Raw genomic sequence first — 26214 nt, 5'->3', positions numbered from 1 at the left:
ATATATAGATAATAGCTGTCGCTACACATTGCAGTAAGTTTTTAAATATTAATTTTAATAACAATCGACCGTTTGAATACGATCAGAAAATAAATAATTAACAGTTTAACGATGTTTATGTTTGAATCATTCGTTTGAGAGCTGTATTTGTTTTATTTAGAATTTGTTTTTATAAGCCGAGAGTTTGGGAAATTTAGTTTTTAGAAAAAGTACAATAACACTATTTCTAAGTGTACATAGATTATCTTACTTTATTTGCAATGTTTTGTTCTGGTTTAGATCCATGCCCGTTTACGGTCTCGCAAACTGATGCGATCAGATTTATGATTTTTTGTGGGACTATCAAATTGACATATTTCCCTCCCGACTCAACATCAAAATCGCGAACTATAACATGGTTAGGAATGATAAGTCGGGCTTTGGATAGCCTGCCAACCGAGAGGACTGGTAGTCGTGGCGCCGACGACTGCCAGTCCGGCGTCCCGAAGGGAAGGGTGATGGGAGAGATGTGTTCCGCACTAAACACTTTACTTTCCCCCCTTTGCCTTTTCATGAGTTCTGTCTCATGCGAGGTTTGGACGTGGGTTGTCGAGCGACAAGAGGTTTTAGTCAGTTCGACTCCGACATGCCCCGCCCTCTATCCCCAGTGGAGGGCGGAAGTCCGGCAATTTCCTCGTGACTAAAAAACAAAAAAGAAATTTTGACAAAAAAGACAAGTATTAATTTACTACTTAAGGAACGTCCACTTTTTTTTGCGTCCCAGGCGATCCCTTCGCGCGCTTCAACATAAAAGCGTTTTTGTGGCGCATCTCAGTGACGGTGACAGGACACTCGCCGAGCGTCATCGCGTCCGTGTATCTTCCACCCAATAAATAATCTAAACAGTGATAACGAGGTACTCGCTCGGCTTATGAAGCTGTGACAGCTGTGACAGGCGACCTTAATTTTAAACAGGTGGAAACATCAGGTGGAACTCTCCTACCACAACCACTATCGGTAGATGCCTCGGTGTGTTGGTCGATTATTTCGCCTTCGGTATTCTCGCTCCGTAAACCCGCTTAATATCGCGCACGGATATTCTCCACATGGCTCCAATTATCGAATCTACTGTCAGATTTAGACACAGACCAGAAGCTATGCAGAACGGTCCCGCCCCCAAATCCGGAGCCGTTCATCTTCTTAGATCCTAAATTGACGTCCCAAACAAAATAGCAGAATCCCAAAATGTTACAGAATTATGTGCGTAGCTAGCAATAGTGTATTTAGTTCGGTGATATAATTAGTTTTGATTTTGACATAGACATCTACAACATAAACGCCATCCTCCACCTTGAGACATGAGTTCTAAGTCTCAGTTTTGTAATACAACGGCTGCCCTACTCTTCAAACCAAAACGCATTACGGCTTCGTGGCAGAAATTGGAAGACAAGTGGTACTTGCCTGTGCGGGCTCACAAGACGCCCTACCATCAGTAATTACACCAATTATAATCTTTGCAGCTTTGGTTATTATTACATTAAGTAATTTCATACCAGATTACAAACGACTACTCACAAATTGAAACGTTCTACCCATCTCTCAACTTTCTCTACGCCAATGTACGCAGCATTGTTAAGCCGGGAAAGTTTGATGAGCTCAAGTGCGTCCTGAAGTCTATCGATAAGTAGTTAAAAAATGAAACGAAAAAACAACGAAACTAACAACCTGCAAACATTTTACCAATGCCACATCCATGCGAACTAGCTCCTTGTGGCGCCAATATCTACCCGCCACCGAGCGGCCGGCGGCTGGTCGAGGCGATCTGCTGTGGTAATCTACCCTGTTTATACATTTTAAGAAAATAATAATCTTTATAGTTTTTGTTAAATATATTGTCATAGCACCGCATGTTGTTACTATAAAATATTTTTATGTACTGCACGAACTGAATTAATTATAACTATATTCTCATTTAAGTGAATTTATGTAATTCTTTTGAGAATAAAGAATATCTTTAACCCGAATTTCTTCACCGTGGAAGTGATTCCTAAACATATTGTGTTAAGTACGTATTTCATTAGGAAATTGGTAAATGCGGGACTTGAATGCCGGCTCAGTCGCATCGCTCGATCCGAATGTACCGCGCGTCTCAACCCTTTAGGTCACGACGAGTACAGAAATCAATAGTCAGTGGTCAGCTGCGAGCACTTCATTATCTCATGTACACAATTTCACTAACTCAATAGCACCTGTTTCAAGATAGAGCCAAGATAAGTATTCAATTGAGCATTTTCTATGTTAGTTCATGGGCGCGTACACAAGCCACGCTTACCAGATTCTTCGACCAAACATAACTGCTTCGCTATAGACACGAGCAGGATGGTATACACAAAGGCACAATACACTACGTTGTGATTATAAATGTGAAAATGTAATGTTTATAATAATATCTACTATTAGTTCATACGCGAAGAATCACAATCTTCAGAGGGATCTGCGAACTCAGCCAACCGAACATAATTATAATAATGAGTAATGTGTGATGTTAAAACAATGGCTAGCTCCTAAATATGAAGTAAACATAACTGTCCTGTTTAAAAGTGCGGTGAGTGACGCCTTGTTACAATCAACGACGTTGAAGCTTGGCGTGAGTTTTTTTTTATATTATGCAGACTTCGTAGTGCCTCAAATGATAAATAAAAGACCCAAACTTTTGTATAAAATAAATTTAAAACAAACAAAAGGAATCCATCCGACGGGGGGCACTTCAAAGGAAAAACAAAATTGTTATTTTAATTTAATTCCGGGCATTTTCATATTTATCTACCTTTTAAACCTTCTCTGGACTTCCACAAATAATTCAAGACCAAAGTTAGCCAATTCAATCCAGTCGTTCTCGAGTTTTAGAGAGACTAACGAACAGCAATTCATTTTTATATATAAATAGGTAGATATCAATCTTTGCTTTATTTCCTACATATTTTCCCGAATCTCTGTAGAAAATTGTGATTAACGGTATTTTAGGTCTGTGGAGACATGTTTGCGAACCAGGTACTACCGCAAATGTCTTCCAGTTACTACGCAGTCTCATTAAAATTTGTCTCTCTAACATTTAACGGCCGTCTGGTGTAGTGGTAAGTGACATGGTCACTACACAAGGGGGTCGCGGGTTTGAATCCCGCCAAGGGAAGATATTTGTATGATAAATATAAATGTCTTTTCCAGGGTTATGTATGTATATTAAATATGTGTATGTGTATAATAAAAATCTTATATTTATTTCCGTTATCTGGTACCTGTAACACAAGTTCTTTACGAACTTACCACGGGACCAGTTAACGTGGCGTGATTGTTAGTAAATATTTATTTATTTATTTATTTATATGAGTTTATATGTATCTAGTAGACGCATTACTTGGGAAATTAATGGCACTTATGTACTTGGGAAATTATTGGTACGTACTTTAAAGGACCTTAAATGAATTCAGTTTGGATTTTATCAAGTCTGTAGATGCTATTTACCGCCGGGTCATATGCGGTTACCGCAGCCACACACACACACACACACGTTTAAACCTGGACGCTTGCAAATGGTGCATGTGTCCAGTCTTCGTTGGCACGCTACGTCAATTCTCAATTATTGTATTATCTTATTTACTCTTCTTTGCTTCAAGTTGTAGTGCACAACTGGCAATACTAAATGAGACCCGGTGCTGATCCCAAGTTCACTGGTAGCAAGTCTCTAGCTGCCACTAGTACATAGATTCATGCCTTCATGTATGATCATGCAGAAAGCAGCATTACTAATTCATGAGCTTATTCATAGCTCATCGACAAAAATAAAAGTGTTATTTCTTGATTTTCTAGGTGAGAGATAAACATGAATACGTCCTCCGCGTTATCGCAGGTTGAAAAGGTTAAGCTTGCGTTGCGGCTCCTTGCCGTGCTACAGATCACTCAGTACCTCTGGCCGCGTTCAGCGGAGATACAAGGCAAGTCTGTACATTTGTAGATGACCTTATATGCCGTCTGGTCTCAACTGGTTACCGCCACTAACCTTGAGACATGAGGTCGTAGTTCCAATTCGAATACAGAGATTAAAATTTGTCCGCGTGCACTTTGTTAATCGCGCGCCATGCGCCCATGCGGTGGAATGGAAGGCTGTCTGTATTCTTTCACAAGGTTCAAACTATTTAAACTATTTCCATACTGAATTGGGTCATAATTAGATCAGTGGTTTCAGTGTGAAAATATAAACGAAACAGAGCTGTTTTCATATTAAGAAAATTGTGTTATTTGTTATGTACATAACTTCTAGCATTTAAGAGTATAACATTGTTATAATACACAGTAATTTATTTTTCAATATCTTATTTTAATGAAACCAGAAACAAAAAATTTTTTTAATACGATTGTTTCTTTTTGCCCTCGTAGTTAGACTAGCATACGGCCAAACTGACGAAGAGTGGAGTGAGTTAAATGGGTAATTGCCTGAACTAAATTAAATTATCTCCACTCGAATACCCAGAGAATTCTCCACTTTACATTGATCTTTGTGGAAACCTAGCTTTAATGGCCATAGTATCGGAGCAGCTGCCGTCTACGACGACTGTGAAGTTCCGCCCATTAAAAAAGCTAGCGATCCACTTGCGAAGCCCTCGGGAACGCATTGGGAATGCGGGAAAGGACACTATCACGATAAATCTGTAACTCGAGAGGTCCGACCGGGCATCCTTCTTGAGGACAGCGTGGACGCGGCCGGTCCTCCACGAAGACGGATCTATTAGTGTTAATGTTACGTTAGGCTTTTAAAACCAGGTTTCGGATGAGCCCTGAGCTTGACTAATGACTATCATACGAATATGTAAAAAATCTATGTAGTTATTTTTGATAACCTAGTTTGAATGTTTACTCGATTGCCACACATATATATTTCATTTTCAAGTGAATCAACAGTAGCCACATATAAAACATTGGGTCGAGGTCGGAATATGTTTTTTAACACGGCTTTTTGGATGGAACTGAAAGACATTCATTATTCATCTAGGTAAAACTTCTGGGATATGTGCGTTTTTTAGTATACTTACAGACATAAGGGCAGTTGTTCCCTTCGTTTTGTTTCTACCAAACTTGTCTTGAGATCATAAAAGTATAACGGATTGTGGCTAGTTGAACCTGCCCGCAGGAGCGTGATAGAACCGTGCGCTGGTAATGTCAATGACATTGCCGACTTAACTGCCGGTATGATACTAGTAACGGGGGGCCCTAACACCACAGAGGGCCTACCGTGCTCTTTATTTTATGAAGACGCAACCATATTGTTACCCGTTGCGGCTCAAAACAAATAATATAAATAAATAATAATTCTCACGCACTTAATAATTAAAACTCAATTTAATTATCACGAGACTTAGAAGAAGTAGACTTTAATATCACAATTGACTTCATGCGCTTCTCTTCAGGTGATCCCTTCACTGGCTCGCTTCGATTTGAACTGATTACTAACTGCCTTCATGCCTTGCAGCGCAATTGTAGTCGACATGACCTGTCGACGACAAATGGCGTTACTCATACCGGCATAAAAATATGTTCAGATTTGAAACTGGCTAGGACGTCGCTGTTACAGTGCGGCTCAGAATTCAACTTCATACTTCAAGATTTGCGGCAGTATTCACTTCCTATGAATTGTGGGATCTGCTTAACATCAATAGGCCGTGACCTTACAGCGAGAGTGGTTTTCAACGCAAACGGAATAACTAATTCAGTCTTCTTTCAGATGGTCAAAGTTTTGATTATATCGTGGTGGGAGGTGGCACAGCCGGAGCCGTGGTCGCCAGCAGACTCTCGGAGGATCCTAGCATATCGGTGCTCCTCGTCGAAGCTGGAGGAGATCCACCATTCGAATCTGATGTAATCGTATTTTTATCACTAGTCTAATTTGTACGAACAGGCAGGCAGGGGGCGCTCAAATATACTATCTGTCCGGTAGTATATTACTGAGTGCACGGGCACGCGATCCCGCCTTCCCTGAGCTGCTATAGACCACAACCTACTCTTCCGTGGCTACAGTATCCTGTCCTTCCTACTCCTAACTCCCTCTTCTCCTCATCTCTTTAATACCCATCCCTACACGTGGCTCCCTCCCGCTTAACACACAAAGTCTGACTTGGCGAGGAAGGCAACACAACGCAGATATGCAACGTGACTTGGCGGACTCGGCAGGTCAGCAAGGCAAGGTGGATGGCCTAGGGCGACGGTGGAGGGCATATAGTCACCGTCGGCCAGACACAACATCCAACCCCTTCTTCAGTCGTAGCGGTTTCCCGTTCCACTGATCCAAGAAGGGTAGGACGAGGGTGTGCGCCTGCGTGAGCGCAAACGTTTGCGCACCTAAATATATCCTGCGTATCTGACCGCTTCCGTTAATGGACTCCGAACAAGCAAAAGTCCTGTGGCGATGGGTAGAAGTAGAGAGGTCTAGCCTGATGTAAGCTAGGCTTTGTCCGATACCTACACACAGGCGGTCTCGGGGGTGCGAGTACGCACCGTGGTCGTTCTTGCGCTGCAAGTTTGGGGCGACAGCGCGGGTTCGGCAGCACCTGAGATGACAAAGCAGCCCTGTTTAGGGAGGCACTGCTTTCCCCGCTCAGCCGGGGAGGGGGCTAGAAAAGGTGCCCTAAAAAATGCTTGTCCCAACTTGATAAGTGGTAGTAACCGCGGCTGCCACTGCATCAGTCAAATCGTGGTCGACGTTGCAAAAGAAAAATCATAAAAACATCTATCATGACATTTGGCGCGTGGAACGTGAGAACGCTTCTTGATCGAGATGGCAACGCCTGCCCTGAACGCAAGACCGCCATAGTAGCTCGGGAACTTCATCGCTACAACGTAGATGTGGCTGCTCTCAGCGAAACACACCTTGCCGATGAAGGAGAGCTGGTGGAAGTAGGTGCTGGTTATACCTTCTTCTGGAAAGGTACCGCTGTCTCTGAAACACGACATTCAGGCGTAGGATTTGCCATCAAGAACCACTTAATAAAGCGATTAGAGGAGTACCCTGTACATATCTCAGACCGCGTTACCACACTGCGCCTTCACCTGGATAAAGACAATTACCTTAATGTCATCAGTGTCTATGCTCCAACGCTTGACAAGTCTGATGACATCAAGGACAAATTCTATGGGGAAGTGACTCTTTGCCTTGACAGCATAAACGCCAGAGAGCAGGTGCTATTGCTGGGCGACTTCAATGCCAGGGTTGGCCGGGACTATGAGGCTTGGCCTGGAGTTCTGGGTAGACACGGAGTCGGCAACATGAACAGCAATGGTCAGTTGCTGCTCAGTCTTTGTGCTCAATACGGTCTAGCAATTACGAACACTATGTTTAGACTTGCCGCTAAGTACAAGACAACATGGATGCACCCAAGATCCAAGCACTGGCATTTGATCGACTATGCTATCGTAAGGCAAAGAGATTTCAGCCAAGTGCAGATCACCCGTGTTATGCGTGGTGCGCACTGCTGGTCTGACCACCGACTTATTGTCACTAAACTACGACTCCGCCTCCGCCGCCCGCGTAGATCTCCTATGAAAAAGCTTGCGTCTTTGGACATAGAGAAGCTAAGAGATCCTGAGGTGAGGAAGAACTATTCTGAAGCGTTGTCTAAAAAGCTATTATCAGTTAATGAGACAGGCGATGTTGATGCTGACTGGGGAACTTTATCATCTCATATCATGGATACCGCTTCAATTGCACTGGGTAGGAAATGCCGTCGCAATGAAGACTGGTTTGATGGAAATGATGGGGTTTTGCGGGCAGCACTCGACAAACACCGTGATCTCCTGCGACAGCACAGAAGACGTAAAGGAAGCGTTGCGGCGGTCAAAGCTAGTGACCTAGAATTGCGCAAACTGACACGACAAATAAAAGACAAGTGGTGGCAGGACAAAACTAGTCATATGCAATGGCTCACTGACACAAACCAGCTCGGTGAGTTTTATAGCGAGGTGCGTAAGCTGATAGGTACATCCAACCATGCAAAGGTTCCTTTAAGGTCTCTAGATAGTAGGCACCTCTTAACAAGCAAGGAGGATGTACTAAAGCGCTGGGCAGAGCACTTCAATGCCCTGCTGAATGTGGATCGATCAGCAGATCTCCAAAGCATCGCTTTAATGCCTCAACTCCCTCTTGGCCTTGAGCTGGACGAGCCTCTATTGCGTGACGAGGTTGTTGCTGCCATCAGACAGCAAAAAGATAAAAGGGCGGCTGGCGCTGATCTTATACCAGGAGAGCTGATCAAGTACGGCGGAGAGGAGTTGTACACGTTGGTGTGGGAGCTGTTTGTTCGTATGTGGGAGGAAGAGCGCGTTCCGGATAGCTTTAAAGTATCGCGCATAACTGCTCTCTATAAGAACAAAGGCGACCGATCTGACTGCAACTCCTACCGCGGTATTTCGCTCCTATCGGCCCCCGGAAAGGTCTTTGCTAGAGTACTCTTAAACCGCCTAAAGGACTTATCTGAAAAGATCCTGCCCGAAACTCAGTTTGGCTTCCGCCCGGACCGAGGCACATGCGAAGCGATCTTCTCTGTGCGTCAATTACAAGAAAAGAGCAGAGAGCAGGGTCGTCAGCTGTACCTCTGTTTTGTTGACTTGGAGAAGGCTTTTGACAGCGTGCCTCGCGAAGCCTTATGGTTGGTATTGCGGAAACTCGGATGCACGGAGAAGTTTGTAGCGCTTCTTAGACTCCTGCATGACGACATGCAATGCTGCGTCGCTGTAGATGGTGAACAGACGGGCTTCTTTCCCGTTACCTGTGGGGTGAAGCAAGGATGCGTCTTAGCGCCTACTCTGTTCGCTTTGTACTTTGCGGTCGTAGTTAGAGAGGTTCTACAAACTGTTTCCCAAGGAGTTCGCATCCGCTTCCGTACGGACGGCAGCCTTTTCAATTTGGCTAGACTTAAGGCTCGCACCAAAGTGTCGTATGCATTGATCACTGAGATCATGTATGCTGATGACTTGTGCTTTGTAGCAGAATCCCCAGCCGGCCTGCAACAGCTGATGTCCGTTTTTCACCTAGCCTGCCGTAAATTTGGCCTGAAGATTAGTGTCAATAAGACGGAGGTGATGTCCCTGGACAGTCACGGTCACGAGGTACTAACCATAAAGCTTGGTGAGGATGTGTTGAAGCAGGTGGATAAATTTCGCTATCTGGGGAACACTTTAACATCCAAGTGTGACCTTGATGATGAGATCAATAGCAGGGTTGGTGCCGCTGCTGCGGCATTTGGCAAGCTATGTTCCAAGGTCTTCTGCTCGCATGACCTTAAGTTGGCCACTAAAATTTCAATATACATGGCAATTGTGCTGCCGAACCTCCTATACTCCTCCGAGTCGTGGTGTGTGTACCGCCGCCACATTCGCACTCTGGATCGCTTCCACCTTAAATGCCTTCGTGCCATCATGAAAATCAGATGGTCGGATAGAGTGCGAAATACCGAAGTCTTGCGACGTGCCAATGTTGGTGGCATTGAGACCTATTCAATGCGTCGGCAGCTTCGGTGGTGCGGTCATGTATCACGCATGACGGAGGAAAGAGTGGCGAAGCGCATCTTCTTCTCTGAACTACAGGATGGCAAGCGAAAGCATGGCGGACAGCTCCTGCGGTACAAGGACGTCGTGAAACGACACATGAAGAGATGTGATATAGAGCCCTCTCAATGGGAGCGCTTGGCAGCACAGCGGCCAGAATGGCGCAGGATGGTGAACAGCAAAGTACGCGAGTTCGAGGATCAGCGTAAAGCTGACCTTGATTACAAACGCGACCAGTTGAAGGCCCGCCCTCCTGCTGCCATAACCTATAATTATAAGAACGGCGTGCTTACGTGCCCTCAATGCGCAAGGAGTTTTGCCGCGAAGATAGGCTATATAAGCCATCTTCGAGCGCACGAGCGCCAAATCGACGGATAGGAGTCAAAGTGGTCGCCATGGCCGAAATCGGTCGGATGAAATCATCAATTTGTACGACCGTACTCGGCCTATTCTTCAAATTTATCTGCAGTATTTTTTTGGGTTTACGAGAATTTCAAACATTACTCTAATAGCTCTCGTGCCCATACGACACTCGTAAACACGGCATATAATATCCATGTAATACAATAAATCTAATTGTCATGAAAACGGAAATGATGTTGATGCGTTCAAGGCCTTCAAGTCTCTGCGTGCGATTTATGTTTTGAGAACCTTTTTTTGAAGTTTCTATATTTTTTCAGGTTCCCAAATTAATGCTGTACCTCAAAAATACCACTTCAGATTGGAACTACACGACGGAGCCTGGTCCTTATTCTTCGAGCTGCGTCAAGAGCGTTGCAAGACCATTCGTCCAAGGAAAGATCTTAGGGGGTACCAGCGGTGCTAATTATCTTCATTATGCCCAAGGTCATTATAGAGACTATAATACATGGGCTAAGATCACTAACGATGAAACTTGGAGATGGGAAAACGTCCTACCGTACTTTATAAAAGCTGAGAAGTTCGATGATGTAAGTGTGCTTTGTTCACAAGCCGCTCAGTACCACGGAACTGAAGGACCTGTGGGATTGATGAGGGATAATCGACCAATTATTCAGAACTATTTAGAAGCATTTCAAGATATGCAGAAGCCCATCAAAGATGATCTAAACGCCGTAGACTCTGTAGGTTATGCTCGCGATGTTTACAATATTCAGGATGGCCATAGACAAAGTTCAGCTTTTAGCTTTTTGTCTCCCGCGAGACACCGCTCGAACCTCTTCGTTTGGAAAAACGCTTTAGTCACCAAAATTGTGATTGAAGACAAGACAGCAGTCGGCGTCGAAGTCGTGAAGAATATTGGTGATACGGAGAAGACATATTCCATCAGAGCTATAAAAGAAGTCATTGTATCAGCCGGTGCAATCAATACACCGAAACTACTCATGCTGTCAGGAATAGGACCCAAAGAGCATTTAAGATCTCATGGTATTCCTCTGATCGCAAATTTGCCAGTCGGTAAAAATCTTCAAGATCATACAGCAGCCATTGTGGTTTTCAATATGACGAAATTACATGAAAATCCACAGATATTTAGTTTTTCAGATTACCCAGCCTTTGTATTCCGCGGCTCTGTGTCTCTGAATAAATCTGACTACCCCGATTATTCAACTTGGAATTACATAAACTTCCCAAATGCATTGTTGAAATACTGCTCAGTCAGCTACGATTTTCAAAATTCTGTTTGTGATGATATGCTGGCGACTTCCGTGAACACACAAATGTTGTTCTCTGTTGTGTTTGGTCTTCATCCAAGGTCAAGAGGAAAGGTGTTGTTGAGGAGTCCCTTCTACCAGGACTCGCCTATGATATTCACAGCTGCGTATCTTGAGAAGGAGGATATTGATAACCAAGTTAAATACGTTAAAGATTTTATCCGCGTAATAAACTCTGCCTATTTCCAAAGCGTCGGTGCCGAGTTGAAGTACCCGAGCTTACCGAAGTGCAATTGTAAGCATAAGGAAGACGAAGAGTTTTGGAGATGTTACATTTTATGTATGACGACTCCTCAACATCACTACTGCGGGACAAGCGCTATGGGCTCAGTGGTAGACGGGAGACTCCGCGTGATGGGAGTAGACAGACTCCGCGTAGTTGATGCCAGCATTATACCAATCATTCCCAGCTCGGGCCTGCTTGGACCCGTCATTACTATCGCTGAGAAAGCTGCCGACTTCATCAAAAGTGATGGTGATTGCCTGAATTTTTGAAGATAGAACTAAATCAGTTTTTTCTGAGATATTAAAATTTTTGTGTAATCATTATTTCTTATTTATTTGGAAAGTCTTATAAATGTAATTATTAAACATTATACTTAGTGTCACTGATGTGACATTTTGTTAAAGATTATACTTAAAACAAAAAGCTTGAACAGTTTGCAGTGTTGTATTAAATATTAAATAGTGTTTCCGGGCTATTGCATTTTATTCTGGTATCACCTTGACATTATCTATATATTTTCTAACTCTTTAAAATAAATAAAAACTGAATTTTGAAAAAGGAAGTAAGTTTTGCTGGCGGTTCCCCGCACATATAATAAGCCTCAGCAATGTTAGAGGCCAGGTAATGCTAGCAACAGATTACTTGACGCCGTATATAATAACCTTGAGATGGCACAGGGTGCTTCGAGAGGAGACGCAGATATCTATCTGATGATACTTCGTATCTCGAATACTCCGTCTAAGTATTGCGTAAGGGCGAAGTGTGCGCATTCGTCCGTGCGGCTTTCGTCGTCTTCGCGGTTTTGGGCCACAGGACTTTTCTCTCTTGTGCATACGTGTAGAAAACCATGGGCGCTGTATTCGAATCTCCTCCTTACAAGTTCTACAGCAGAGATGCGGAGTTAACTCATCAAAGTGATACGCGAATTTTACGCAAACAACTCATGGGAATGACTCTTATCTTCTCCTAGTAATCCTGACGTCTGCCGTCGTCTTAATAACGTGATGCTCCAGAGATAAAATTGTTTATTCCTCTTTCTGAGATACCAGTTGGAGATTGCAGGTGGATATCCAATTGGAATAACACATCCGCTGGGATTGCCGTATACCTCAAGTGGCCCGTACGCAGAAATGGAGAGCGACTAACAGGCAAAAGAGAAGGCTGACCCTTTGGTCAAACTCTCGGTATAGAACTCGATTTTGGATTACGGATGAGCGAGCTCTAATCGTGAGCCTTGTTGCTGTTAAGGCTTCGACAAGGTCGGGAATAAGGCGCTTTTGTCACCGTTATCAAACAACGAAGTCTCTGAGGGACTTTACAAATTGGTCGCTAGCTTTTGAATGAACGGGGCATCACGAGTCTCGCTGACGCCACTGCTCTGTTACGACGGCTATTAATTAACACTGGCGTTCCACTCGGTGCGGTGCACTCTCGCACGCTATTCGTCGTAAATAAAAACCCACCGAAATAGTGATTAAAACTCCATTTATTTTTTCCGAAAATTAGGGTAGATTTCACGATATTAATTGACTTTTTACTTTCTTGAGGTAATACATTCGTCGCTTCGCTTCAAATAAAACTGTCGTCATGTCGCTTATCTCAGACTTATACAGTCGTTTCGACAATATGTCGACCATTTTCCCGAACATTATCGATACAACTTTCATATACTTTAAAAACATTAAGATTCCTACACATGGTCTTTACCTATCAAATTAGTGACTTACTGTCAGTTAGGAAGCTACATATCATAATACAATTCTGATAAAAACTAAACGCTGTATTATGATCCTAAACAGGCTATGAAGAAAAAAAAGACATAGTAGCGGAAGTTCCTCAAAGCATACGATGTTTGTTCAGATTTATTTTTAGGCTAAGCTCTTTCACATTTTATGTACATATATTTTAGGGACAGCGGAGTCTTATTTACATTTACAAACATTGTTTGCCTAAAAGGAGGCTTCAACCACTGATGGTTTTGAAAGACCATTTCAGCGTAGCCCTAACAAGTAGGTGAGCTCACGGGGCTCAAGCCTGACGTCGTTGTTAATACTGACCCTAGCAAGAACAGAGCTTCGCAGGATCTATCGACGGATCGGAAACGCTACCCATTGAGAAGATCCGGCGAGAAACTCAGTGGGCTGTGTCTATGGGTTAATTCACTCGTCGATCCCTTCGTCGCAAGCGACGGGTTCGACGAGGACGGTGACCGATGCTTGTGGTGCCTAAAAGTACCGTTAATGGATCGGGAGGATCCGTAATGACGTGTTGGGCGACGTCGACTGTTTACCATTCCACTCCATTCCATTCCACTTCGGAGAAGTACTCCACGCGAGGCCGGACTTTTGCTTTATAAAGTAAAATTTTTTTGACCAGGCGTGAAATACCACTTCGCTCTGTTAAGGACTCCCAGCATTTTGGACGCCAACTTGGCTTTGCCTTCCAAATAACTCCGAAATTGGACATCGCTCGAAATGTCGACCTCAAGTATCCCGATACCCTCGGAGGGTTGCAGGGTACTCCTTGGAATTGCGGCAACATGACACCATATAACGCAAGAGTGCCACGACTCATGAACGAACGCCCCTCCGCCCGAGCCTGTCTTACCTGTCTCCTCGGCTGGGGTGCTAATAATAATAATTGCAGGTTGTAAATGCACTAGAAACTTTCCCGCACTGCCTTTTATCCGCAGCGACTTTTCCGCACTACGCAGCATCCAAACAGTACAACATCCGACACGCTCAATGATGGCCCCGCACCCGGGCTCGATGTTTCTATTTCTCCTTCATAAAATAAATTATTATATGAAACAAAAGACTCAACGGCTTTGAAAATTGTACAAAATTGTACCAAGCAATCTGTGTATACTCGTGTGAGCCGGGGCGGAGACCAGATAATTATAATCTCTCAATCGGTGCGGTTCAGGTTTCCATTCAATGTTTCCATATATTCATATTTTGTTTTATCACATAAACATGTTTTATTTATTTATTTATTTATTTATTTACTTTACTGCTCTGTTACTACAGAACAAGGGCGAATACAGCTTTGGCGCCGGAGGGGGTTACATAGTCGTGGTCAAGTAAAGAACTTGTAATTTAATTTTGATAACAATAGATACAAGTAAAAAGTGTTTTTTTTTTCATTGCTTAGATAGGTGGACGAGCTCACAGCCCACTTTGTGTTAAGTGGTTACTGGAGCCCGTAGACATCTACGACGTAAATGCGTCACCCACCTTGAGATATCAGTTCTAAGGTCTTAGTATAGTTACAACGGCTACCCCGCCCTTCAAACCGAAACGCATTACTGCTTCGCGGCAGAAATAGCAGGGTGGTGGTACCTACCCGCGCGGACTCATAAGAGGTCCTACCACCAGTATTTTATTAATGTACGTAAGTACTGTATAAATGTTAAATATTGAAGGTATGTAGTTACATAAAATCTATTTGGTGACAAAATATATAAATAAAATCATTATGTTCAATTAGCGGTCCGTCTACGTCCTGGAACTAGCTCAGGGGGGGTCATAATCCCCATGACATCCCCCCCCCCGGACCCGCCGTTGCTACAGAAATATAGAAATTAGTTCTACATAATGTTGAAATAATATAGTGTGTCGAGAGAATTAGACACATATTTCGTAGATACATAGTACAAAATTGTTTGACCTGCGTAGCTTTTTGTTTTTTTTTTTAATAACTGAGATCAAATCACGCGCCGTCGTCGAGCCCCAAATTAGGATTGCCGGTGTTATGAGTACTGATATTTATATTTAAAATAATTATATACATAGATAAGAAACACCCAAACAAAGACCAAACAAACCTGTTCATTACACGAATGTTGTACAACGTACAATGAATACCTGCTGTGGGAATCGAACCCACGACCCTCAGCGCGGCTGTCAGGGCCGCTAACTACTGCACCGAGTGAGTCGTATATAGAAGCTCGACAAATATTACCCCTCCCCTCCTCCTGCAAACAGGTAATCCATTCCGATTTGAGCAACCGACGTGCGTGGACGTGCTCATTGTTCGTTCGATTGCCCGACCTCGGTTCGTGGCACATCTGGCGTCCAAGTGTTTTGTCGGAAGTGACTACCGGTGATAATAGATCATTGTTCGTGGCACATCTGTGGCCCAAGTGTTTCTCGGAATTTGTACCTGCGCCTAATTACAAGGCATTGCCGCCCGGGAACTGTGCAGTGGTTCTATTCACTCTAATTCTATTCTATTAATTCTATTCACTAAAATTTCTAAAATTCCTAGAATCGCTTCGGCCAATTTAGTGTTACCGACGCAGGGGCCTCGCCGCAAGGCGAGTGCGTGTTTAAGTCCCGGGGCAGCCCCCCCTGGGCAGTCCGAAGAAATGGAGTTTTCTCCAACCAACACACTGCTCGCGGAATTCTTAAGCGAGAAATATCCGGCCCTCGAATCAGAATTTTTAGCTTACAAAGCTAAACGCACCGTGAACTGTTCTGCCGTGTCCGCCGCGCCCGCCGTTTCCGCCACGCCTGCCGTTCCCGCGTCCCGTGCAAGCGCGCGCAAAACTCCCACGCCGTACACCGCAGCCTCCGTCGCGCCCAGCACACCCGTGCCCCCCATACTGTCGCGAAAAACTCCCGCGTCTACCGCGGCAGCTTCCGTTCTACCTCAGCGATCGTCTGCGGCCTCCGTCGCGTCCGCCACTCCCGCGCCTTCCTCCTCGTCCTCCGACTCAGACTCGGATATGGAGATTGACCTCGTTCCCGCCTCATTAACAGATGGATTCACTCTCGTGCAAAAGGGTAAGAAGCGCGCTGCGGAGTCCCGAGCTTCCGCGGCCGCTAAAATAAGCAAAGCCGCGAACGCGTCGCGCCCCCGCCCTCCGACCCCCGTCGCTCCCTGTCCCCGTGCCACGCCGTCGCCGCGCCAGGTGGCACAAACAAGAAATCAGGCCCCTCCTCCGTTGATTCTTCAAGAGAAGGCTGCTTGGGACCGTGTCTCCCTGGCCCTTAAGGCCAAAAACATAAATTTTGTCAGTGCCCGTAACCTCGCGATAAAAGTAGCAACACCCGACGACCATAGGGCCCTCTCAAGCTACCTCCGAAAGGAGCGTATAAGTTATCATACGTATACGCTCCAGGAGGAGCGTGAGCTCCGTGCAGTCATACGTGGCATCCCCAAGGAGTTAGATGCCGAGCTCGTAAAGGCCGACCTACTCGAACAAGGCCTACCCGTAAACTCCGTGCATCGCATGCACACAGGACGCGGGAGGGAGCCATACAATATGGTTCTCGTCGCCCTCCAGTCTACCCCCGAGGGTAAGCAAATCTTTAACGTCCGAACTGTCTGTAGGCTTTCCGGAATCACCGTGGAAGCCCCTCATAAAAAAGGCACTCCGAGCTAGTGCCACAATTGTCAGTTGTACGGGCATTCTTCCTGTAATTGTCACGCGCGCCCTCGATGCGTCAAGTGTTTGGACGATCACTCCACGACTCGCACTCGCGATCAAAAAACCGCGACGGAACCACCTAGCTGCGTCCTGTGCCGAACACAGGGTCACCCCGCGAATTACCGTGGATGCCCCCGAGCCCCTAAAATAAATCGCCGCGTCGCGCGTCAAAACCGCCTCCGAGCTTCCGGCCCTGACATCAAAGCCACGGCACCCTCTGTGCCGAAGGCTAAGCCTGCCTTCGTGCCGGCGACGGTGCCCAGCGGCTCGGCCTGGGCTAAACCGTTGCCGTACACGAACACGGCTGTAGCTCCCTCCCCCGCGATTCGTCCCGCCCCCGCGATACGTCCCTCCCCCGTGATTCGTTCCTCCCCCGCGACCAGCACTCCGACCGCGTCCGACAATCTCGCTCTAGCGATCGACTTTTTTCAGTCGATCAACTTTGAGCGTGTTAATGCTTTGGGTGATGCCATTCGCGCCGCCTCCACTGCACAACACTTCATCGCCGTTGTGCAAGAATTAGCTGACGTATACGCGTCGTTAAATAGGTACGTCCTCCCCTTGCTCCGCCGGTAATCAATGGCGTACATAAGTAGAATAAAGCCCCTATCCGTAACGATAGGATTTTTTAACGCTTACGGTCTCGCAAATCAACGTGATCAGGTTTGTGATTTTTTGCGTGACCATCAAATTGACATCTTTTTGGTGCAGGAGACCCTGCTTAAGCCCGCGCGCCGCGACCCTAAAATCGCGAACTATAACATGGTTAGGAACGACAGGCTCACTGCTCGTGGTGGTGGTACCGTCATTTACTATAGACGAGCCCTGCACTGCGTCCCACTCGACCCCCCCGCGCTTTCTAACATCGAAGCATCAGTATGCCGAATCTCACTGACTGGACACGCGCCGATCGTTATCGCGTCCGTTTATCTTCCACCGGATAAGATCGTTCTAAGCAGTGATATCGAGGCGCTGCTCAGCATGGGAAGCTCTGTCATTCTGGCGGGCGACCTAAATTGTAAACACGTCAGGTGGAACTCACACACCACAACCACGAATGGCAGGCGGCTTGACGCGTTAGTCGATGATCTCACCTTCGATATCGTCGCTCCGCTAACCCCGACTCACTACCCGCTAAATATCGCGCATCGCCCGGATATACTCGACATAGCGTTATTAAAAAACGTAACTCTGCGCTTACATTCGATCGAAGTAGTTTCAGAGTTAGATTCAGACCATCGTCCCGTCGTTATGAAGCTCGGTCGCGCTCCCGATTCCGTTCCCGTCACGAGGACTGTGGTGGATTTGCACACGCTGGGCATCAGCTTGGCTGAATCTGATCCACCATCGCTCCCGTTTAGCCCGGACTCTACCCCGTCTCCTCAGGATACCGCTGAAGCCATAGACTTCTTAACGTCACACATCACCTCGACATTAGATAGGTCATCGAAGCAAGTTGTAGCGGAGGACTTCCTTCACCGCTTCAAATTGCCCGACGATATTAGGGAACTCCTTAGAGCTAAGAACGCCTCGATCCGCGCCTACGATAGGTATCCTACCGTGGATAATCGTATTCGAATGCGTGCCCTACAACGCGACGTAAAGTCTCGCATCACCGAAGTCCGAGATGCCAGATGGTCTGATTTCTTAGAAAGACTCGCGCCCTCCCAAAGGTCTTACTACCGCTTAGCTCGTACTCTCAAATCGGATACGGTAGTAACTATGCCCCCCCTCGTAGGCCCCTCAGGCCGACTCGCGGCGTTCGATGATGATGAAAAAGCAGAGCTGCTGGCCGATACATTGCAAACCCAGTGCACGCCCAGCACTCAATCCGTGGACCCTGTTCATGTAGAATTAGTAGACAGTGAGGTAGAACGCAAGCCTCCTTGCCACCCTCGGATGCGTTACCACCCGTCACCCCGATGGAAGTTAAAGACTTGATCAAAGACCTACGTCCTCGCAAGGCTCCCGGTTCTGACGGTATATCCAACCGCGTTATTAAACTTCTACCCGTCCAACTCATCGTGATGTTGGCATCTATTTTCAATGCCGCTATGGCGAACTGTATCTTTCCCGCGGTGTGGAAAGAAGCGGACGTTATCGGCATACATAAACCCGGTAAACCAAAAAATCATCCGACGAGCTACCGCCCGATTAGCCTCCTCATGTCTCTAGGCAAACTGTATGAGCGTCTGCTCTACAAACGCCTCAGAGACTTCGTCTCATCCAAGGGCATTCTCATCGATGAACAATTCGGATTCCGTACAAATCACTCATGCGTTCAACAGGTGCACCACCTCACGGAGCACATTCTTGTGGGGCTTAATCGACCAAAACCGTTATACACGGGAGCTCTCTTCTTCGACGTCGCAAAAGCGTTCGACAAAGTCTGGCACAATGGTTTGATTTTCAAACTATTCAACATGGGCGTGCTGGATAGTCTCGTGCTCATCATACGGGACTTCTTGTCGAACCGCTCTTTTCGATATCGAGTCGAGGGAACCCGCTCCTCCCCACGACCTCTCACAGCTGGAGTCCCGCAAGGCTCTGTCCTCTCACCCCTCCCATTTAGCTTATTCGTCAACGATATTCCCCGGTCGCCGCCGACCCATTTAGCTTTATTCGCCGACGACACGACTGTTTACTATTCTAGTAGAAATAAGTCCCTAATCACGAAGAAGCTTCAGAGCGCAGCCCTAGCCCTAGGACAGTGGTTCCGAAAATGGCGCATAGACATCAACCCAGCGAAAAGTACTGCGGTGCTATTTCAGAGGGGAAGCTCCACACGGATTTCCTCCCGGATTAGGAGGAGGAATCTCACACCCCCGATTACTCTCTTTAGACAACCCATACCCTGGGCCACGAAGGTCAAGTACCTGGGCGTTACCCTGGACGCATCGATGACATTCCGCCCGCATATAAAATCAGTCCGTGACCGTGCCGCGTTTATTCTCGGTAGACTCTACCCCATGATCTGTAAGCGGAGTAAAATATCCCTTCGGAACAAGGTGACACTTTACAAAACTTTCATAAGGCCCGTCATGACTTACGCGAGTGTGGTGTTCGCTCACGCGACCCGCACACACATAGACACCCTCCAATCCCTACAATCCCGCTTTTGCAGGTTAGCTGTCGGGGCTCCGTGGTTCGTGAGGAACGTTGACCTACACGACGACCTGGGCCTCGAATCAATTCGGAAATACATGAAGTCAGCGTCGGAACGATACTTCGATAATGCTATGCGTCATGATAATCACCTTATCGTTGCCACCGCTGACTACTCCCCGAACCCTGATCATGCAGGAGCCAGTCACCGTCGACGCCCTAGACACGTCCTTACGGATCCATCAGATCCAACCAGACCTTTGCATTAGATGCCTTCAGCTCTAATGCTAGGGGCAGGCTTAGGGACCCCGGTAACCGTACTCGTCGAACTTGACAAAGAGGTCGACGTGCAACCTAACCCATGCATCAGCCCGCTGAGTTTCTCGCCGGATCTTCTCAGCGGGTCGCGATTCCGATCCGGTAGTAGATTCATTCGCGAAACAATTGCTCTTGAGTTGTTAGGTCTCCTTCGGAGGCGCTCGGGCAGTTGTTAGCAAATCCCACCCCTCTTGGCTGAGCCTTTGCTCGCCCACCTGTCCTGGTGAAACTGGAAAGGCCTTCGGGCCACCAGTAAACTTTCAATCATAAAAAAAAAACGGGTAATAATTAAAAAACATAACTATTTTTAACAAAAGCGCTACATACTCCATATTAGTGTTCGTTTGCGATCTAAAATGATATTCTGAAATTCACACAACATTAATTTGAGTACTCACAGTTGGATATGTTGCATATGAACTAAATAGTTATGACATCTCGGCGTGTGTCTGCAGAACCAACAGTCCGTGCGCACCAGGGCTATCTTACTTATTCATTTACTGATTTATTTAGAATTGTGCAACTGCTTTTATTAGATTTTTTATTTATTACTTAGATGGGTGGACAAGCTCACAGCCCACCTGGTGTAAAGTGGTCACTGGAGCCCGTAGACATCCACAACGTAAATGCGCCACCCACCTTGAGATATAAGCTCTAAATTCTCAAGTATAGTTACAATGGCTGCCCCACCCTTCAAACCGAAACGCATTACTGCTTCACGGCACAAATAGGCAGGATGGTGGTACCCACGGAATAGATAAATAAGGTTGGAAAGGCCTTTGCTCTAATTTTGTATTAGAACCAGTGTCGCCGCTTCATCCCCACTATTTTAATTTCTACACATACACACACTGTGATTACAAGTATTTCGCACACAACAAAAACACCCACACATAAATCTCAGGACAGATATTCGTTCGCAAACTAGCACAAAACACCCGTAGGCATACACACTCACACACGCAAAAAGGCAATAAAAATGTTCATACACGCTAGTGCTTGATAAAATCGATATTCTTTATCGATAAATTATCTGATGAATGAATGGAGAAAATGAAACATGAAATAAATATTGAAAAAAAAAACTATTTTACTTTTATTAATTACAAATAGTCACTGTCGCTGGAATAAAACGTATTTGTTAAGCAGTTGGCGCTTGCTATTAATTGCGAATGAATTTTTCAAAACTAAGTATATTCTGATTTTTTTTATGATAAAATCATTTTCAGTAAAATGTTTAGAGCAAATAGTACTCGTCTTTGTCTCCAGTATCCTCTACCTGTCACGTCAATCCATTGTTCCCTGGCGTTAGGTTCTTTAGGAAACCTAAAATTTTTAATTTACTGCATAAGTCAAATAGCATTTTACTTAGATTTTAATACGTCTTAGACAATATAGTAAATACCCGTAAATTAGAGGTCTACATGTCCCTTTATATTATACCTTCACTTTAATTCAATGATAATAATTCAATAATAATAATACATATTTATTTTACTCAAAATACGTCTCACTAAGAATATACTAGGTATCATTAATTAAATATAAAATAATGCAAAAATTATCCATGTCAAATGTAAATATAGTCGAGAATTCTGTCGATGATTTTACCACATGGTCACCTCACTATCGACAAACTGCACGGCCAATCAGGGCAAAGGCCGAAATTTCAAAGATTGAAGTGTAGAGAACGCAATGCATGTAGTACATTGGAAGCTGACTTGGTCATTGCGTTCATTGGGCGAGTACACATCGCGCAATGTATGCTATTTATAACTTGCTGCAATAATATTGTTAATGTTTGGAATTTCATAATGCTCAGTATATTTTTATGTTTTAGACAAATAATATTGTAATTAAATGGTAATTTCGACTTACCGATCGAAAGATATACCTCCTCGCTCTATACTTGAGGTTTGATTTTTTGTTTTACAAGTTATAATTGCACAACACGGCACTATAAAGCGGAGATCTGTTCGCCAAGTAGTCCGAAGCGCACTAAACGCGGTGAATGAAAGAATCGGTCGAGTTATGTTTGTTCTATCATAACTGTGGCACGCTTGCCCCGCCTACATTACCATTCCAACCTTATTTATCTATTCCGTGGTGGTACCCACCCGCGCAGACTCACAACAGGTCCTACAACCAGTAATTACGCAAATTATAATTTTGCGGGTTTGATTTTTATTACACGATGTTATTCCTTCACCGTGGAAGACATTGGTGAACATTTCTTGAGTACGTATTTCATTATAAAAATTGGTACCCGCCTGGTATTCGAACACCGTTGCATCGCTCAACACGAATGGAGCGGACTTCTTATCCGTTAGGCAACGACAACTTTTATTAGATGCGATTTGAATTAGGGCTCATAGCCCGTCTCCTATCTAAATACTGACAACAGCGTCTAGAGACACGAGTCCGCACGGGTTGGTACCATCACTCAGTTGGGACAGCTAGATACTAGCCAGATGAGACTTCGACTCCATGTCTCAAGGGTCTCATTGTGGTGTTTAGGTATCAACTACGATAACCACTTAGCTCCGTCGTGCTGGGAGCTCTACACACTGCACTGCCACCAGGTATTACGTAATTTTTAAATAATTTCGAGTGTACTTTTATTGCACGATGTTATTCCTTCACTGTAGAAGTCAATCGTGAACGTATGTTAAGTAAGTAGTTCATTAAACAGTTTACCTGCCTGCAGCATTTAGTGGTGCGGTCGTCGCTCGACACGAGTACACCGCGCCTCTCATCGATGTCCATGGACTCCGGTAACCACTTAACAACAGGTGGGCCGTGAGCTCGTCCACCCATTTAAGCAATAAAAAAACCGATGCTTCTGGACAGCAACAATGCGAGAGGCGTGGCTGAGCTCTACGTAGCGCTAAAGCAATGTGTCAGGTTACGTTGTGCCTTCTGTGAGCCCTTGAGACTAAAGTCTCAATCACATCGTAATAGTAACTCCTCCTCCTCGCGTCGTTTTCCTCATTACTGAGGGCCGTATGTATCAGTTTCTCCCGTACGATTTCCCTCCATCTGCTGCGATCCTTAGCTTCATGAAGGGCATTGTGGAAGTTGATGTTCAGAGAAGGTCGTATTTGGTCCGACCATCTCGTGGGACTGCGTTCTCTGGGACGTTTGCTATCTACCTTTCCTGTCACCATCAGATTGTGACCCTCTTTACGAGCAATATGTCCGAAGAGTTCCAGCACTCTACGAAGGCATATAGTGTAATAATGTGTATAGTAATAGTAACCACCTTGACCTTTATGCTCACGACTGCGTTGCGAGCGAACTAAGTGGAATAGTGATTCTTACCCGTGCAAGCTCACACTACGCCTACGAGTAAATAAACGATTTTTATCACGATATAGAATTTTTCGTGCACTTGTGTCGATGAATGAAAATGAGCATCAGCCCATCCCTGGCCCGGCTTGGCTCGTGTAGCGGTTGCGAGCTGCCACCGCGCTGTCAGAATGTAACGTGAGATGCTGTAGCTACGAACCGCGGCGCGCCATCACCCCCTACACTTCGCAACGGTTCATGAAATATGCATTTTACTGTTGCACTGAATTATGTACAGCTAATTCTTGGTACTAGAGGTCCCGCAGTAGTCGAAATTCGACTATAATTAATAGGAATTGTAAGTTTGTACACTATTGTGATTGTATTTTATACTTCTATAATCACAAATTTCGCCAAAACTACACTATAAAAAATATTAACAAAGACAAACAATATTTAATCTATTCTCAATTTGACAACAGACGTCAAGAACAAAATAATTAGTATGCATGCGTGTGTGTGTGCGTCAAATACATGGTATGTAGTGTGTGTAATGTTTTCTTTATTGATTTAATGTATCTTTTATGTACTAATTAAAAATATATATTAGCATTGAGCACTACTTCTCTATATTCTCTATAAGTGTGGAAAATTTCATACTCCTCCGTCCGCGCAATTTTCGTAAAAAGGTATACAAAGTTTTTGCTTCACGTATTAATATATAGACGTAAAAATTTTTGCTTCACGTATTAATATATAGATGCTACAGGAACAAATATTGGAATAACGATAATTCACAATAATGTATACTTAGTTCCAAACAAAGATATTTCAATATGCATCTGTAGTATCATTAGGAGCAGACTGGTAAAGTTTTCCCAGTATATTTTGAACAATTATTTCATTGTCCTGCCGTGCACATTTTTTAGATACAGCCCGGTGTTGGTGCTTGAATAGTTGCAGCAAGTGTGTGAAGTTGTTCGTATGCGCCGCGGGCAGGTACAGGATGACACTAAAACGCCTAACAATATAAGAATATACTAAAATAATTACACAAATATATACAGTGTAACGTACGCCGTGTAGTGAATGCAATCATTCCGATAGAGGCACCCGTCACGTGCGGACGTGCTCATCGACCACTCGATCGCCCGGTCTTTGTTCGCCCGGCTTTTGTTAGCCCGGCCATTGTTCGCGCGGCCTGTGTTCGTGGTACATCTGCCGACTAAGTGCTCTTCCTGGAAGTTTTTATTTGTTTTGTTTCCTTTTGTTGTTTCTGTGTTCGTGGTACATCTGCCGACAAACTGTTTTCCTGGAAGTGGTTAATTGTTCTGTTTCTTTTTGTTATTTCCGTTTTGTTGTGTTTTTTTTTCTTTGTCCTGTAGTAATCGTGCCGCATCGCCACCTGTGTTCAATAGAACCGCTCAGGTCCGAGAAGTTGGGGCCTCGCCGCAAGGCGAGTGTTTTCAAGACCCGGGGCCGCCCCACCTGGGCACTCAGCGATCATGGACGCTGTATTCGCGGAATTCCTCCGACTTCGCCACCCACAGCTCGCCTCAGAGTTTCTGGCCTTCAAGGCCGATCACATCGCGAGCCCTCTCGTAGACTCCGCCGAGCTCGCTGCTCCTGCGTCGCCTGTACCTGCGTGCAAAGCTTCTGCATCGAGCACCGCAGCCTCCGTCGTGCCTGCCGTTCCCGCGTCGCCTATACTGGCGAGTAAAACTGCTGCGTCGTCCGCCGTGGCCACCGTTCCAGCAGCGCGATCATCCGCAGCCTCCGTCGTGATCTCCAAAACACCTGCTCGTAGGTCACCTGCGCCCGCCTCCTCGTCCTCCGACTCTGACTCGGAGATGGAGGTCGACCTTGCTCCCGCCTCATCGACTGATGGATTCACCCTGGTACAAAAGGGTAAGAAGCGTGCCGCGGAGTCTCGAGCTCCCGCGGCCGCTAAAATTAGCAAAGCCGCGAACGCGTCGCGCCCCCGCCCTCAGACTCCCGTTGCGCCTCCAGCCCGTGCCACTCCGTCGCCGCGTCCGGTGGCACAAAATAAAACCCAGACCCCTCCCCCGGTAATCCTCCAAGAGAAGGCAGCTTGGGATCGAGTTTCCCTGGCCCTTAAGGCTAAAAATATCAACTTCACGAATGCCCGTAACCTCGCGAACGGCATTCAAATTAAGGTTCGAACACCCGACGACCATAGGGCCCTCTCTTCTTACCTCCGTAAGGAGCGAATAAGTTTCCACACGTATACGCTCCAGGAGGAGCGCGAACTCCGTGTCGTCATACGTGGCATCCCTAAAGAGTTGGATGCCGAGCTAGTCAAGGCCGAACTTCTCGAACAAGGCCTACCGGTTAACTCCCTACACCGCATGCACACAGGTCGCGGAAGGGAGCCATATAACATGGTTCTCGTCGCCCTCCAGCCTACCCCCGAGGGTAAGCAAATATTCAACATCCGAACGGTCTGTAGCCTTTCCGGAATCGCCGTCGAAACCCCACACAAGAAAGGCACACCTAGCCAGTGCCATAACTGCCAATTATACGGGCATTCTTCCCGTAACTGTCACGCGCGCCCCCGA

General features: G+C 45.5%; 1 protein-coding gene across 1 annotated transcript; it reads left to right on the top strand.

Moving 5' to 3' along the window:
• The first annotated feature begins 2099 nt into the window (after positions 1-2099).
• Positions 2100-11963, top strand: LOC101740734 (ecdysone oxidase-like). Its single transcript, XM_021348675.3, has 4 exons — positions 2100-2626; positions 3847-3971; positions 5756-5889; positions 10251-11963. Exons 2-4 carry the CDS (start codon positions 3860-3862, stop codon positions 11757-11759), a joined length of 1755 nt encoding a protein of 584 aa, XP_021204350.1. The 5' UTR covers positions 2100-2626; positions 3847-3859; the 3' UTR covers positions 11760-11963.
• The last annotated feature ends 14251 nt before the right edge of the window (positions 11964-26214 follow it).

Source organism: Bombyx mori, chromosome 17 (assembly GCF_030269925.1).
Source record: "Bombyx mori chromosome 17, ASM3026992v2".
NCBI classification, from domain to species: domain Eukaryota; kingdom Metazoa; phylum Arthropoda; class Insecta; order Lepidoptera; family Bombycidae; genus Bombyx; species Bombyx mori.
This window is presented reverse-complemented; position numbering and strand designations above follow the sequence as displayed.